Here is a 14,532-nt window from a genome sequence, read left to right as displayed (position 1 = left end):
CCTGCAACAAATAATCACAAACTTGGTGGGTTAAAACGAGTTTATTCTCTCACAGTTGGGGAGGTCAGAAGTCCAAAATCCATTTCACTTGGCCAAAATCAAAGTGTATGCAGACACTGTAGGTCTGCTTTAGAGACCAGAGGGAGAATCCCTCATTGCCTCTTCAGTTTCGGGTGGCCTCTGGCATTCCTTGACTTGTGGCTACATCATTACAGCCTGTGCCTTCTTGGTTATACTTCCTGCCCCTCTTCTGTCCGTCCAATGTTCTTCTGCCTCCCTCTTCAAAGGACGCCTGTGATTGCATTCAGGATCCATCTGATAAACCAGGATAATCCCTCCAACTCCAGATCGTTAAATTCACCTGCAAAGACTGTTTCCACATGAGGTAAAATTTATAGGGGTCAGAGTTTAGGACCTGATTATCTTGGGCGGGGTGGAGGGGCATTCAGCGCATTACATTCGAGGTTGCCAGAAATAGGAAACTTGCTAATGCCGGCGGAGGACTGAGCCCAGCCTCGGCCAGCAGACAGCACTGAGTATCAATTTCTTCTAAAGTCGCTAAAGAAACCTTCCTTAAATGGGGGCTGCTGCAAGGCTACAACCCAGGCATGAAACTTACAGGGGACAAGGGAAACTAGGTAAGCAGGAAGAATAAAGCCCAAACTGCGGTCCGGCGTCCACAGCTCATATTTGCACACTTTCCCTCGTAGGATACCGCAAACCCCGCCTGCCCGCTTGCCTTCTCCCCACCCCACGAGAAGACGCGCCCCCAAGGCCCCGCCCCTCTACGTGCTGTCCCTTGTGCTTCACGTACTAGTGGGTCGTATTCCGCCCACCGTGGGGTTAGACGCGTGAGGGCCTTCGCAGTCTGTCCTTTCTACTGCCTATCGAATCATAGCACATTTTCTACCCAATTTTTGCCTTCTTTCTTAGCCTTAAAGTCATTCATACAACTAGATGGATTTAGAGAGTTTTTTTGTGGCAATGTACTTGCCTTCAGAAGAAAAACAAGGCAGAAACTATTGGAAGAAGGCTGGCAATATTTAAGAGAGCCCGTGCACGTGGTGCCGGGTCCTACGCGCCTCCGCAGCTGAGCGCCGGCCGGCTCACGGCGCAGGCGCAGTGGGGTCTGAGTCGCCATGCCGACTGTCAGCGTGAAGCGAGATCTGCTCTTCCAAGCTCTGGGTCGGAACTACAGTAAGTGCCGGCCCCATTACCTGGCTTTGTGCCTGGCCTCAGCGGCCTGGAGCTCCCTCAAGAGGGCTTCGTGGTGGTAACGTTCATGTTGCCCGGCAGGTTTTGGCCTCGGGTGCTCCAGGTGTAGACCGGAATGGCTGCGCTGAAGTAACCTCTCGCAACCAGACATGCCAGGGCTGTCTTTGCATCATTCGCGCCTGTCCAGTTCGTCGTGTCGTTCATTCAGCCATCTCCCAAGGAGCATCTGCCGCGTGCTTGCTTGGTGCCAGGGGGTCGAGTAGGAATGAAGCCCTGGGTTGCAGCCTGAGGGCAGCTAGTGGAGTGCAACCAGAGCGCTATAGAAACTCCATTTATGAGGGAGTGGAAGGAGAAGTTGGAGCAGGAAGGGGTGGTATTATGTCTGTTTTATTAATGGTTCCTGAGCACCTGTTATGTGCCAGGCACTGTTCTAAGCGCTCTGGGAATATAGCGGTGCACATGACACATGACATGAGGTCCATGTTCACATTCTAATAAGGGAGGCAGACGATGATTACCCAGCACATTAATAAAATGATTCTGGATTACATTAAAGGCTATCAGGGAAACACAAATACTGTGCTAAGAAGAACCTTAGATGCCGTAGTAACATCTGAGCTGAGACCCGAATGACGACGAGGAGTCTCCTGGGTGGGCTGTCTTCATCTCATACACACTTCGTCTCTCCTTCAGTTCCAAAAACATCCCCACTTAGAAAAAAGATGAAATACTAAGTACAATTATCGGAGACCATATGGATGTAGCAGTTGAAATGACATCTGCCTCTCCTAGTTATCAGCTTACATAAAGGCTGTGGCAACTGGTTTGTGAGAGCTATTTTTGGATTTTAGGGCTCAGCATGATAACAGACCCCTAGTCGGTTTAACAGGTACTCCTTCCTAGAATGAGATGTTACCTGAAAATAGTTAGCTTTTAAAATGTTTCTGAAGATGTAAATTTAGGTACTATGTATTCTTCAAGTATTCCTTTTAGGGTCCTGCCCTATTCCTTAAAAGTAGAGGTCATGCTCTTGAACTCTGAATTCAGCTCTAATTCTCTATACTTTTTAAATTTTTAAATACTTTTTATATGCTTTTTTTGTGTGTATATTTATATTAACCCATTCTCTTTTTTAAAAAAAAGTTCTTTTTTACTTTTTCTTTTCTTTCTTTCTTTCTTTTTTTTTTTTTTAAGATTTTATTTGTGAGAGAATGAGTATAAGCAGGGGGAGCAACAAGCAGAGGGAGAAGCAGGTTCCCTCCTGAGCAAGGAGCCTGATGTGGGACTAGATTCCAGGACAGTGGCGTCATGACCTGAGCCGAAGGCAGATGCTTAATGACTCTGTCTCCCAGGCATCCCCTTAACCCATTTTTCTAAACCATATTCTCATATGTCTACTGGTGTATGATATGTCTGAATTGCAAAAGATGGTATGGGGCAAATATTTGTTCAAGACCTCTGTGATTAGTTACTACCCAAGTATTCATTTCTGGGAAAGTAAGACATTCTCTAGGTTCCTATTTACTTTCTTAAAATTTTTATTTTTTAAAATATTTATTTATTTGAGAGAGTGTGTGCACAAACATGGGGAGGGAGGGAAGAGGGAGAGGGAGAGAAATTCGAGCAGACTCCCTGCTGAGTGTGGAGCCCATTGTAGGACTGTATCCCACCACCCTGAGATCATGACCTGAGCTGAAATCCAGAGTTGTTTAACTGGCTGACACACCCAGGTGCCCCTGTTCTAGGTTTTTAAAATGGTGAGATTTGGGGCGCCTGGGTGGCTCAGTGGGTTAAAGCCTCTGCCTTCGGCTCAGGTCATGATCTCAGGGTCGTGGGATCGAGCCCCACATCCGGCTCTCTGCTCAGTGGGGAGCCTGCTTCCTCCTCTCTCTGCCTGCCTCTATGCCTACTTGTGATCTCTGTCAAATAAATAAAAAATTTAAAAAAAATGGTGAGATTTATAACCTATTTACTGTCATCTGATGTTTTAATATATTCTCTAGCTGCCTCCCCTTTTTTTAAGTGAGAGCTTTCAGGCAAGCTTGATTTCCCCCCCCATAAGTACCCATCAGCTACTAACTCTAAAAACATCAGTCAGAAAGACTGATGTTATTGAGATGTACTTAAGACAGTCAGAAATAGCTTATTAGTTTACATTTCATGTTCTTGAAACTTTTGAACTTAATTGGGTTGAGGTCACAGTTGGAAAAGCATGTTGAACAAAGTATCTAGTTTCCAAGTAGTGTGGGTCCATCTCCTTTCTTACCCCCTCTTAATCAGTCTTCCTCTCTATTTTCCGATTTTCTATTTTCTGTACTAACTCTTTTGTATCTCTTTTTGTCCTAAACTCCATTGTTTCTTCTAGTCCATCCCTTCCCGCCTTCCCTTTCAGTCTCTTTGCTTACCAGGGATATTTCTCAAGCTGCTTTAGTTTTAGTCATTTTGCTTCTCTGGGGCAATTTTCTCTCTTTTTACCTTTTTTATCCCCCCAAAGAATCTGGCAATGTCTTTTTTTTTGTTTGTTTTTTTTAAAGATTTTATTTATTTGGGAGCGAGCACAGGAAGTGCCAGGCAGAAAGAGAAGCAGGCTCTCTCCTGAGCAAGGAACTGGATGTGGGACTGACCTCGGGACCCTGGGATCATGATCTGAGCCGAAGGCAGACACTTAACTGACTAAGCCACCCAGGTGTCCCTCTCAGTCTGCCTTTTTATCACCTCCGGTGTTTTCTTGTTAACTGATTATTGCTGTTCAGTTCTGGTCCTGCTCTGCCTTGGCGTGACTTGCTGACAGTACTGTCAGAGCCACCTGTGTATGTCCTACAAACTGCTAAGGTATAAGCACTTAGGTGCATCATTTTGTTAGGATTATTAATTGCAATTTTGTTGGTTCTTGTTTCTAAGCACATGAAATACAGCTAAAAGGAGTAAAACTGTATAATTAGGATTCATTGAAAGATTCAATATATTTTTAAAGATTTTATTTATTTATTTGACAGGCAGAGATCACAGGTAGGCAGAGAGGCAGGCAGAGAGAGAGAGTGGGAAGCAGGTTCTCTGCTGAGCAGAGAGCCCGATGTAGGGCTTGATCCCAGGACCCAGGATCATGACCTGAGCCAAAGGCAGAGGCTTTAATCCACTGAGCCACCAGGCGTCCTGAAAGATTCAATATTTTAATAACTACATAGTTACTGACCAGATTGCAGTCTGTTACTGCATAACGAATTACCCGTAAATTTAGCAGCTTAAAACAATCATTTGTTATATAGCTTCTGAGGGTCCAGGATTGGGAAGTGGCTTAGTTGGGTGGTTCTGGTTCTGGATCTCTTACTACCGTGTCATAAAGGTGTCAGGTCTGTAGTCCTCTCAAGGCCCTAAATGGGGTTGAAATCTAATTCCAAGTTCACTCAAGTGGTTATTGGCAGGTCTCTTTTTCTTGCACATTTTTGGTAAGAGACTTCAGTGCCTCCCACCTTGACCTCTCCTAGGACTGCTTGCAATATGGTGGCTTGTTTGTCTCAGAATGAGAGGACCCAAGAGAGCAGGTAATTGAGTGTTCGGAATGATAGAAGCACAGTTTTCAGTAGTATTTCAGAAGTGACATTCACAGTGTGGAGGGAACTGCACAAGGGTGTGAATAACAGGAGGCAGGTAGTTTGGGAGGCTGACTGCCAGTCTGCCCTCTGGCCCCCAGTGATTCATGTTCCTCTTACATGTAAAATCTACTCACCCCTTTCCAAGGATTCCAGAAGTGTCATCCCATTACAGCAGCATCTCACAATCCAGAATCTCCTCTAAATCAGGTCCAGGTGTGGATGAGGCTCTTTAGGTGTAGTTATGTAAGTATAGCTGTTTGAATATAACAGCTTTTTCAAGGCATTTGAGGTTTTGATTTACACTTTGCTCAAAGACCACCTCCTGATTCTCAAGCCATTCCTGTTTCCCCCCCATATTTTGTGAGGGCAGCACTCCACTTCCAGGAACTGAAGTCTGTATTCTCTGTTGCTGCATGACGAATTACCCCAGTACACAGGAGTGTATAAGCAAGTGATTATTTCAGTTTTGGAGAGCGGAGTGGAGGAGTAGCTCAGCTCGGTGGTTCTGGCTCTGGGTCTCTGACCAGGTTGCAGGCAAGCTGTCAGCTGGACCTGCAGTCGTCTGAAGGCTTGGCTGGCTGAGGAGTAGGCTTCCAGGATCACTCCTGCGGTTGCCTCAGACCTCGGTTTACTCAGGGGTGTGAATACCAAGAGCAGGGATCACTGGGGACATCTGTTGTTCCTGCCCTAGTTGACAGACCTACGCTGGAGACCTGGGAGTGCTAGATTCTTCCTGCTCCCACCCTTTCCACCTCCCATCCCGTCGCTGAGCCTTACAGATTCTGCCTTTTTGACGTTCCTCACGTTCTTCCTTCCTTGTACCCACTGCTGCTCCCTCAGGCAGGTCTTCACTGTGCCTCCCCCGTACTGTTGCAGAAGCCTCCCTGCTCCAGTCCATCCACCACTTGTCTCCATTCTTCAAAGTGCAGATCTAATCATGCTTTTCTCGGCGGTAAATCCTTCAGGGTAACCCCCACTGCCTGAGCACATCCCTGGGCATGTGGGTTCTTTCTGCTTGCTGCATTGTGTCTCTTTCTGACTTTATCCTTATGCTTCATCCCTGTTGACCTTTCCAAAGTTTCCATGCTGTTGTCCCATTCCCCATAGTCTCTGCCTGGTGAACTGGGCCTTTGTGTGAAGCCTTAGCGGACAAGTGGAGCTGATTACTTTCTTTGTGCCACCTCTGTACCTGGCAGTTAACATAACTGTATTTACACCTCTGATTTCTTTATTAGAGTAGGAACTGTTTTATTTTTGTAGCCTTGGCACTGAGTATGGCTCTTGGCATATAGTAGATAACACTTTTAAGTGTCGCATTGAAGTCCATTGTCAGGGTCAGAATTTTTTTTTTTTTTTTTTTAAAGATCTTATTTATTTATTTGAGAGAGAGAGAGACAGAGTGAGAGATAGCATTTGAGGGGAGAGGGTCGGAGGGGGCTCCCCATGGAGCTGGGAGCCTGATGCAGGACTCGATCCCAGGACTCCAGGATGATGACCTGAGCTGAAGGCAGTCGCTTAACCAATTGAGCCACCCAGGTGCCCAGGGTCAGAATTTTAAGACTATCTTTTCACTAGAATATACTAGTAATGATGGTTTGTGTTCAATTTTTTTTAAAGATTAATTTATTTATTTGACAGAGATCACAAATAAGCAGGGAGGCAGGCAGAGAGAGAGGGGGAAGCAGGCTACCTACTGAGGAGAGAGCCCGATGCGGGGCTTGATCCCAGGACCCTGGGATCATGACCTGAGGTGAAGGCAGGGGCTTTAACCCACCGAGCCACCCAGGCGCCCCGTTTGTGTTCAAGTTTTGATTATGACGGAATTCCCCTAAATGCTGCATGAGGTAGCAAAGTAGAATAGAACTTCAAGGACGAAAACGATAATTATCGGAGACCTACTGTGTTTTGGAGTGCTGTGCAAGTCCATTACCTGCATAATGTCATTGAAATCTTTCCCAGAGTTCCATGCTAAAAAATGGCTGTAAAATGCTACTTTATGGATGAGGCCTAGGTATCAGGAAGTTAATATAAGGTGCCAAGCTCTCAGAACTAATATATGGAATAGTCAGGAGTTCAAATTTTGATTGGCCTGCCTCCAAAGCCTATTATCAGGCCTCAGAATTTTAAATGCTAAGACTTACATGACATTATCCCATTGTGCTGGATCTGTATTTTAGAGCCTACTTTACATTTGATAGCTACTTAATAGGTTTTTCTGAGTAAATGTGAGTTTCCCACTGCATGTAACCTAATTCTGTAGTTGAAATTAAGGGAATCAGACCTCAAATAGTTGTTTCTTTTAAGGGTTTTTGTTTTGTGTTGGTCCCTTTTGTTGGTTTTAAAATGGTACTATCTGATGCCTGATACTAGCTTGGTCTTGGACAGTTATTAAGAAAATGCAGTTTACATACTATTATTTAAACTGAGCAGATTAAAATTAGCAATCTTTTTTTTTTTTTTTTTTTACAGCTGACGAAGAATTTGATGAATTATGTTTTGAATTTGGTCTGGAACTTGATGAAATTGTATGTATTGAATATTTTTTAAATGTTTCACATAGAAGTGCGTTTTTCAGAGGTTTACTGTATTTTGTTACTGTATGGCTAGACTAAGAACATTTGTGGGCTCTTGTGATTTCTGTGCTCTTGGTGTTAAGGGGTTAAGCTCCAGTTCTAAGGGTATCTGTTGCTTTCTTTAAAATCTCAAGAGGTTCATGTGTTAAGTTATATGCAGTCACCTAAGTTATCAGGCTAATGCTATGGAGATGGATAGACCATCTTGAGTAACCCAGAATGAGTGTGTGCTCCCTGGCAGTGAGGTGTCTTTTTACAAATCAATTATGGAAAGGGGCCTGGGGAGCAATGGAAATGTTGCTTTAGCCAGAGTTCCGGTGGCCTGTGGCTCCTCCTCTTTCACTTCTTCTGTGCTCTCCTGCCTTTCCTGTTTCCTCTGTTTCTGTTTCACCAGTGTTAATTCATTCCTAATCATTTTTGTATACATTGACCTTGTAAAGTGATCTTTTAGTTTTTGCATTTGATCTTAATGCATTTGATCTTAATTTTTTATTTGATCTTAAAGGCTGAGATGATTTTCTAGATTTTGAAGAATTGCTTATAAAAATCATTATGAAGCATTTTCCTAGTCTTTTAATTGTATCATTAAAATACTTCTAAAAAGCTTACTTGCAAAATGTTACTCATGATCACATAAGACATTATATTTATAACTAAAATAATAATTTTGTATTTCTGCTGTAATTAATTTTTTTTCTTAAGCCTTTTATTTTCTTGATCTATTCAGTGTTCTAACAGGAGGTTTAGGCTGACAAAAATGTGCATTGTTTTTTCTGCTGCTTTTTTACTGGTGTTATAGGAAGTTTTTTGTTGTTGTTAATGAACTTATTTATGCTTGAAATTGGTTATGATTTCTTCAAGTTGCTGTTAATAGTTAGACTTCAGTTACGTTTGAGGCTGTATGATATCTAAGAGCCTTAGACTGGATATCAGAAAATCTGAGTTCGGGGTCCCATATTCACTAGCTATGTAACCATGGATAACCACATTGCTTCTCGGCCTCCTTTTCATCTGTGAAATGGGGGCTGTGGATTATGATCCCTGAAGATCCCTTTTAGCTTTGAAAGTTCTGTGACCTTTTATTTCTATAAGGATTTTATCAGCCTTTACAGACCCAGTCTTAAGATAGTCTTATGATGAATTGAGATACTGAGGTGAAAGATTTAAGCTGGTGTATCTTTTTTGCAAAAAGGAATAGGCCTTTTTTCTTTTTTAATTCAGGTGTCTTAATTTCTCTGCTTACCACATTTTCTCCCCTTTGGCATATGGGTCTATCCTAAAATGCCTCATCCCGCATGATGAGGGAGTGAGAGTATGACATGAAAGGAGGCAGGAAAAGAAGGAAGAATTAGAATTTAAATAAAGTTCAGTCAAAGGGGTCCGTAGAATTGCTGCCTTTTTAAGTTGAAGAATAAGAGACCTATCTTCTCTCAGGCGTGTATCATAGTGATTCTTGCCAAATGGTTATTTTTAAGAAAATCTGTTATTCTCTGCTAGAATATGATGACTGAGGTATTCTAAGCTTTTGGCTACTGCATTAAAATTATACTGTTGTTTCTTCTATCTTTTTGGTTGCCTTTATTCTTACTGTTCTAGACCTTTACTGTTAGGTTGTTTCCCATTGTGCCTGTAATCTCTGCTAATTTATACCACAGTTTTGATCTCTTCAGATGTTTGTTTTTGTTTTGTTTTTAATATTATTCTCATGTTGCTTCGAGGCTTGGGAGCCTACTGAATTTAGCTTTTAGAGTCATTGTAAGAAGTCCCATTTATTTGGTGAATTATCTTTATTTACTTTGCCTCTTTGACACTTTTTGTTGTTGCTGCTCTGCGTACTTGTTGGTGGTATTTTCTTTTAAATCTGGTTTGGATAAACTTTTTTATAGGGGGCCAGATTGTAAATCTTGTAGATGGTGTAGTCTCTATCACAACTCAGCTGTTATGGTATGTAAGTCACAATAGATAATATGTAAACAAATGGGCCTGGTGATGTTCCATTAAAACTTAGGAAAAAAGGTGGCCACCGGACCATAGTTTGCTGAACTTTGCTGTAGAGGAGTTACGCTGTTATGAAATGACTGAGGATGCTAGATGTCTGAAGTCAGCAAAAATTTAGGTATTTTCTGTTGCTGTGATAATAACAATATTTTTGTTGCAAGTATAATAAACACGTTTTATTGCAGGAAAAACATGTATAATGTCACTTTTTTTTTTTTTTTTAATTAAAGATCTACTTTGGGAGAGAGAGAGCCAGGATGTGTGTGCACTCAAGTTGGGGGAGGGACAGACAGAGGGAGAGAGCCTTTAAGCAGACTCCCTGCTGAACAGGGAGCTTGCTCCAGGGCTTGATCTTACGACCTGACCAGTGAGACCCTTACCTTTGCTGAAACCCAGAACCAGATGCTCAACTGACTGAGCCACCCAGGTGCCCCTTTGTAGCACGAACAATGACTTTTTCCAAAGAATTTGGATTTGTTGGGACACCTGGGTGGTTCAGTGGGTTAAGTCTTCGGCTCAGGTTATGATCTCAGGGTCCTGGGTTCAAGCTCCGCATCAGGCTCTCTGCTCAACAGGGAGCCTGCTACCTCCCTCTCTCTCTCTCTCCCTGCCTTTCTGCCTACTTGTGATCTCTGTCTGTCAAATAACTAAATAAAATCTTAAAAAAAAAAAAAATAAAGAATTTAGATTTGTTTCACCTTATTTTTTTGGGCTTGTTTTAGACTTCCGAGAAGGAAATCATAAGTAAGGAACAAGGTAATGAAAAGGCAGAGGGAGCCTCTGATGTTGTTCTTTACAAAATTGACGTACCTGCCAATAGATATGATCTCCTGTGTTTGGAAGGATTGGTTCGAGGACTTCAAGTCTTCAAAGAAAGGTAAGAGAATATGTTTATTAAAGATGAAAAAAAGAGAGACTATGTTTGTTAAATAGTTTGCTTAGTTAGATTCTTCTGCCTGTTATTATCAGCAATGCTGTTTTAAGTCTTTAGAAAAGAACTTGTTGGGCAGGTACACAACTTTAGGTTTGAATAGAGGGACAGTTGGACCGGAAGGTTAATGTGGATTGTAGCCGTTTAAAAATTTGCATATTGAGTCCTAGCCTTCCATCTGGGGAGCTATTTAAAACTGGAGTAGTTAATGATTTTATGGCTTCTTACAAAGTTTTTAGTGGGTTCATGTGAATTTCCTCAGTAAGCCAATAGCAATAGATGAGTAGTTGGATTTGCTAAGTGTTGGGAAGAAAGTAGAGGTGGCAAAACTTAGTATGCGTTTGCTCAAGAGCTTTAAAGAAGCTCAGGAGTGGAGCTTCCTGACTGGAAAGCTGAAAGTCTTATGATGACTCTCAGATCTTGCTCAGGTTAACTGACCTCTAGTTTCAATCTTCTAATTTTTTGGTTTTTGTTTTTGAGAGGGAGCATTTGCCTGCTCTTGCCGGGGGAGTGGGGCTAGAGAGAGGGAGAGAATCTTGAGACTCCATGACCCAGTGTGGAGTCCAGCTTGGGGCTCAGTCTCACAACTCTAAGATCATAATCTGAGCCAAAACCAAGAGTCAGACACTTAACCAACTTAGGTACCCAGGCACCCCTCAGTCTCCTAATTTATAATGAGTATTTTAAGTCCCTTTCCAATTATTCATGTAATGAGTATAGAAAGTAATGAGTATATGAAGTGGAAGATGTGAAACTCCGGATCGAGCCCCGCATCGGACTCTCTGCTTGGCGGGGAGCCTGCTTCTCCTCTGTCTCTGCCTGCTGCTCTGCCTACTTGTGATCTCTCTCTCTGTGTCAAATAAATAAATAAAATCTTTAAAAAAAAAAAATTATTTTTGCTTTCAATGACACATCGTCTGGTCAGCTGCAGAAGGAGAGCCACTGGCCAATGGGCTAGACTCTGAACCTGTGAGGTTTCAGGTGACTGATGGGTATTGGTGAAAGGGTGATAGTTAGGCATTTGGCTTAGGTGGTTAAAATTTGGAAGGTGGTTCAGTTGGTTCTGTGTGACAATCAGACCCTCACATTTTAGGGCCAGGGATGATCCCTTAGAGGCATTCTCCAGACCTGCTTCATTAGAGTTTTCTACTCCTAGTGTCGTTTTGATGATCAGACAGGATTAGGAAAGTAATTTAGCCATTTTGCTACTTGAAGTGTGGTCCGTGGATTAGCGTCCTCTTTATCATGCAAGAGCTTGTTAGAAATGCGGAATCTCAGCCTCTACTCAAGATCTATTTAATGAGTCTGTGGTTTAACAAATTCCCCACTTGACTGTGAGCACTTAAGGTTTTTGAGAAGCACTGAATGAAAACAGTAATTCCCAGTCTCTCCTGGTAAGAATTACCTGGACTATGCCTCAAAAGGTACTGTTTCCTTGGCTTTTCCTTTGAATATCCTGATTCAGGAGGTCCAGAAGGGACCAGGGAATCTGTATTTTTAATAAACCCTATTTTTCTTAGAAGTTCAGAATCTCATGGTTGGAATAAAACTTTAAAGGTTATTGAATCTAAAAAAAAAAAGTTAACAATTCTAGTCCCTCAGCTGATACAAATGCCCCCTATATGATTTCTTAGTGGTTTTCTAGCCTCTCCTGATCCTCAAGTGACCAGACATTTCTTACCATGAGGCATCCTATACCATTTTTGGACCACCTTAAATGTTAGAAAGTTTGCATTTTAATATTCAGCCTAAATCTGATTTGCTGTAACTTCGGCCTGTTGTCTTAGCTCTATTCATTTTCTGTACTTTTATGCAGAATGCAGTTTACCAAATGTTTTGGTTAAAAATCAAGTTTAATTTTTAATTAATTTTAATTAAATTAATTAATTAATTTTAATCCTTTTAGGATAAAGCCTCCAGTGTATAAACGGGTAATGCCTAATGGAGAAATTCAGAAATTGATCATCACAGAAGAGGTAATAAGGATAAATTCTTATTTTCCTTTTTAGAAAGTTTCTTTTGAGTATATATTTATGAAGTGGGGAGGGAAAAGGTACGAAGCTGATCCTTCTGCCAAATACAGTTTTCTTTGACATTTGCCCAAAATGGACATATATTTATCTCCTAGCTCTTAAAAACTATCAGTTTGTTCCCTTTCATTTATTGGTGAAAGCAAAGCATTCATTTTCCTGAATAATTTTGGAAAATAACACCCAAGTGTTTGTTTAAAACACTTTGAGATAGAATTAAGTTCTGGTATATTAATAAAGTTTAAAGAAATTTTGAGGGGACATTGTTTTGGTGAAAATATCAACTATGAGCAGGTTAACCTTAACAGGTTAATTTTTTCTGTTTAGTAAATATTCAGAAATTTTTACTGAAATGTACATTCCACGAGAAAGTTAACTTTGTCTCTTGTCACCACTATATCTTTGAATGAAATATATATGCTTGTTTGTGAATTTGTGATAGTATGGACAATCTCTAATCATACATTGAACTTCAGACAGCTAAAATACGTCCTTATGCTGTGGCAGCAGTTCTCCGAAATATAAAGTTCACTAAAGATCGATATGACAGCTTCATTGAACTCCAGGAGAAATTACATCAGAACATTTGCAGGTTTGTAGTTGTATTTTCTTTCCTCCTTGCCTTCCTCTGTCCTTTCCCTTCTCTCTTTTTTTTTTTTAACCTTTCTATTTCTCTCTCTTTCCTTTCTTTCTCTGCAGATTTTTCAGAGCATTTCTAAGTTAATATGTGAGAATAACAGTTTAAATTTGCGTAACTAATTTAAGTAAGTTTACATTTTACCAGATAGTTATCTGTTACTGTTACTAAACAGTGCATGCATGGAAAAATAAGAGCTCTATTTGGAATACCACATAGACAAGAAGTCTCTTGTCCTAGAGATTTTCTTGATTTTTATGTTTGCGTTTTTGTTGTTTGGTTCAAATTATTAGTAGTGAATTATACTACTAAATGTTAAATGATGGTAGTTGAAGTATGACCTGTTATTTTAAAAAATGGAAAAATTTTTCGTTTGATGTCACTTTTTGAGTATAATTATAAATTTACAGATGAAACTTAAGACTTTCAAATAACTGTATTTTCTTACTCCTATTTGACCTCACTATCCATCATTTCTCATCTGCTCCTTTTAATGCAGTGATCTTCAAACATAATTCCTGAACTCCTAAAGGTCAAGGAAGGTAACAATGGGAGTCTTTGAACTAACTTCATTATTTAAGAAATCCTGATGGAAATTATAGATGTACTGATAAACATTAAGCTTTAACTAACATGTCAAGTTTTTTTTTTTTTTTTTTTTTTGTATTGGTCCTTAAGTACATCAGCCTATCTCAGGCTGATCGGAAGTTATGATTAATGGTTATAGATATCTTGAATAAAAATAGAAAATTTTTATTAATTGTAATTGCAGTTTGGTAAACGAGATTGAAAAGTCCTCTATGTAAGTAATGGGCTAGGGACAGGGTTGGAGGGGACCTTGGATTTTTTTCTTCTGGGGTGGAATGTTTTAAAAATAAAACACCAGTAGGTCTCTATTTCCAGAAACATCTTTGCTTATGTGGTAAAAGAAGCTTTTTCAGATTCTAAATAATATTTATTCCTGTTCTTTTATATAGTCTATTTGTTAGCTTATGAATTACTAAGCAAAACAATAAGAATTTAAATATAATCTCAGATGAAGAACAAAATAGATTTCTGACAAGCTAGTAAGTGGTTGAGGCCGATTATCTATTTTGAACATAGTTTATTTGAAGAATCTATTTTTATCTGAATTGGAAGGTGTTTCCTCGTCTTACTCAGCTTTAAGCTCTGTTATTTGGTATTTCTGGAAGTCATGAGCTTTTTGAAAGGGGAAAATAAATCCCTGGTGTGCCAGAGTCCTTATCTGTCAGTAAATCCTAAATAACTTTTTTTAATATTTTATTTATTTATTTGACAGACAGAGATCACAAGTAGGCAGAGAGGCAGGCAGAGAGAGAGAGAGGAGGAAGCAGGCTCCCTGCTGAGCAGAGAGCCCGATGCGGGGCTCGATCCCAGGACCCTAGGATCATGACCTGAGCCGAAGGCAGAGGCTTTAACCCACTGAGCCACCCAGGTGCCCCCCTAAATAACCTCTTGCATGTGCTTTGGAAACTTGTGTTTTTCAAATATGCCTTTTGTTTTCGTTAGCAAATGTATTGGCATAACGTTGTTC

General features: G+C 40.7%; 1 protein-coding gene across 2 annotated transcripts in view; it reads left to right on the top strand.

Moving 5' to 3' along the window:
* Positions 1-1,081: 1,081 nt before the first annotated feature.
* FARSB (phenylalanyl-tRNA synthetase subunit beta) overlaps positions 1,082-14,532 on the top strand; it is a 71,729-nt gene continuing 58,278 nt past the window's right edge. Inside the window, exons 1-5 of one of the 2 annotated variants that reach the window (XM_032354950.1) lie at positions 1,089-1,197; positions 7,278-7,333; positions 10,102-10,256; positions 12,217-12,286; positions 12,817-12,932. In XM_032354950.1, the coding sequence (XP_032210841.1) occupies positions 1,140-1,197; positions 7,278-7,333; positions 10,102-10,256; positions 12,217-12,286; positions 12,817-12,932 (455 nt within the window). In that variant the 5' untranslated portion in view covers positions 1,089-1,139. Of the gene's footprint in view, positions 1,198-7,277; positions 7,334-10,101; positions 10,257-12,216; positions 12,287-12,816; positions 12,933-14,532 lie in introns of both variants that reach the window. The other variant, XM_032354951.1, reaches the window with a different exon arrangement.

Source organism: Mustela erminea, chromosome 8 (assembly GCF_009829155.1).
Source record: "Mustela erminea isolate mMusErm1 chromosome 8, mMusErm1.Pri, whole genome shotgun sequence".
In the NCBI taxonomy this organism is placed as follows: domain Eukaryota; kingdom Metazoa; phylum Chordata; class Mammalia; order Carnivora; family Mustelidae; genus Mustela; species Mustela erminea.
Note: the sequence above shows the minus strand (reverse complement) of the source record. Positions and strands in the feature narration are given on the sequence as shown.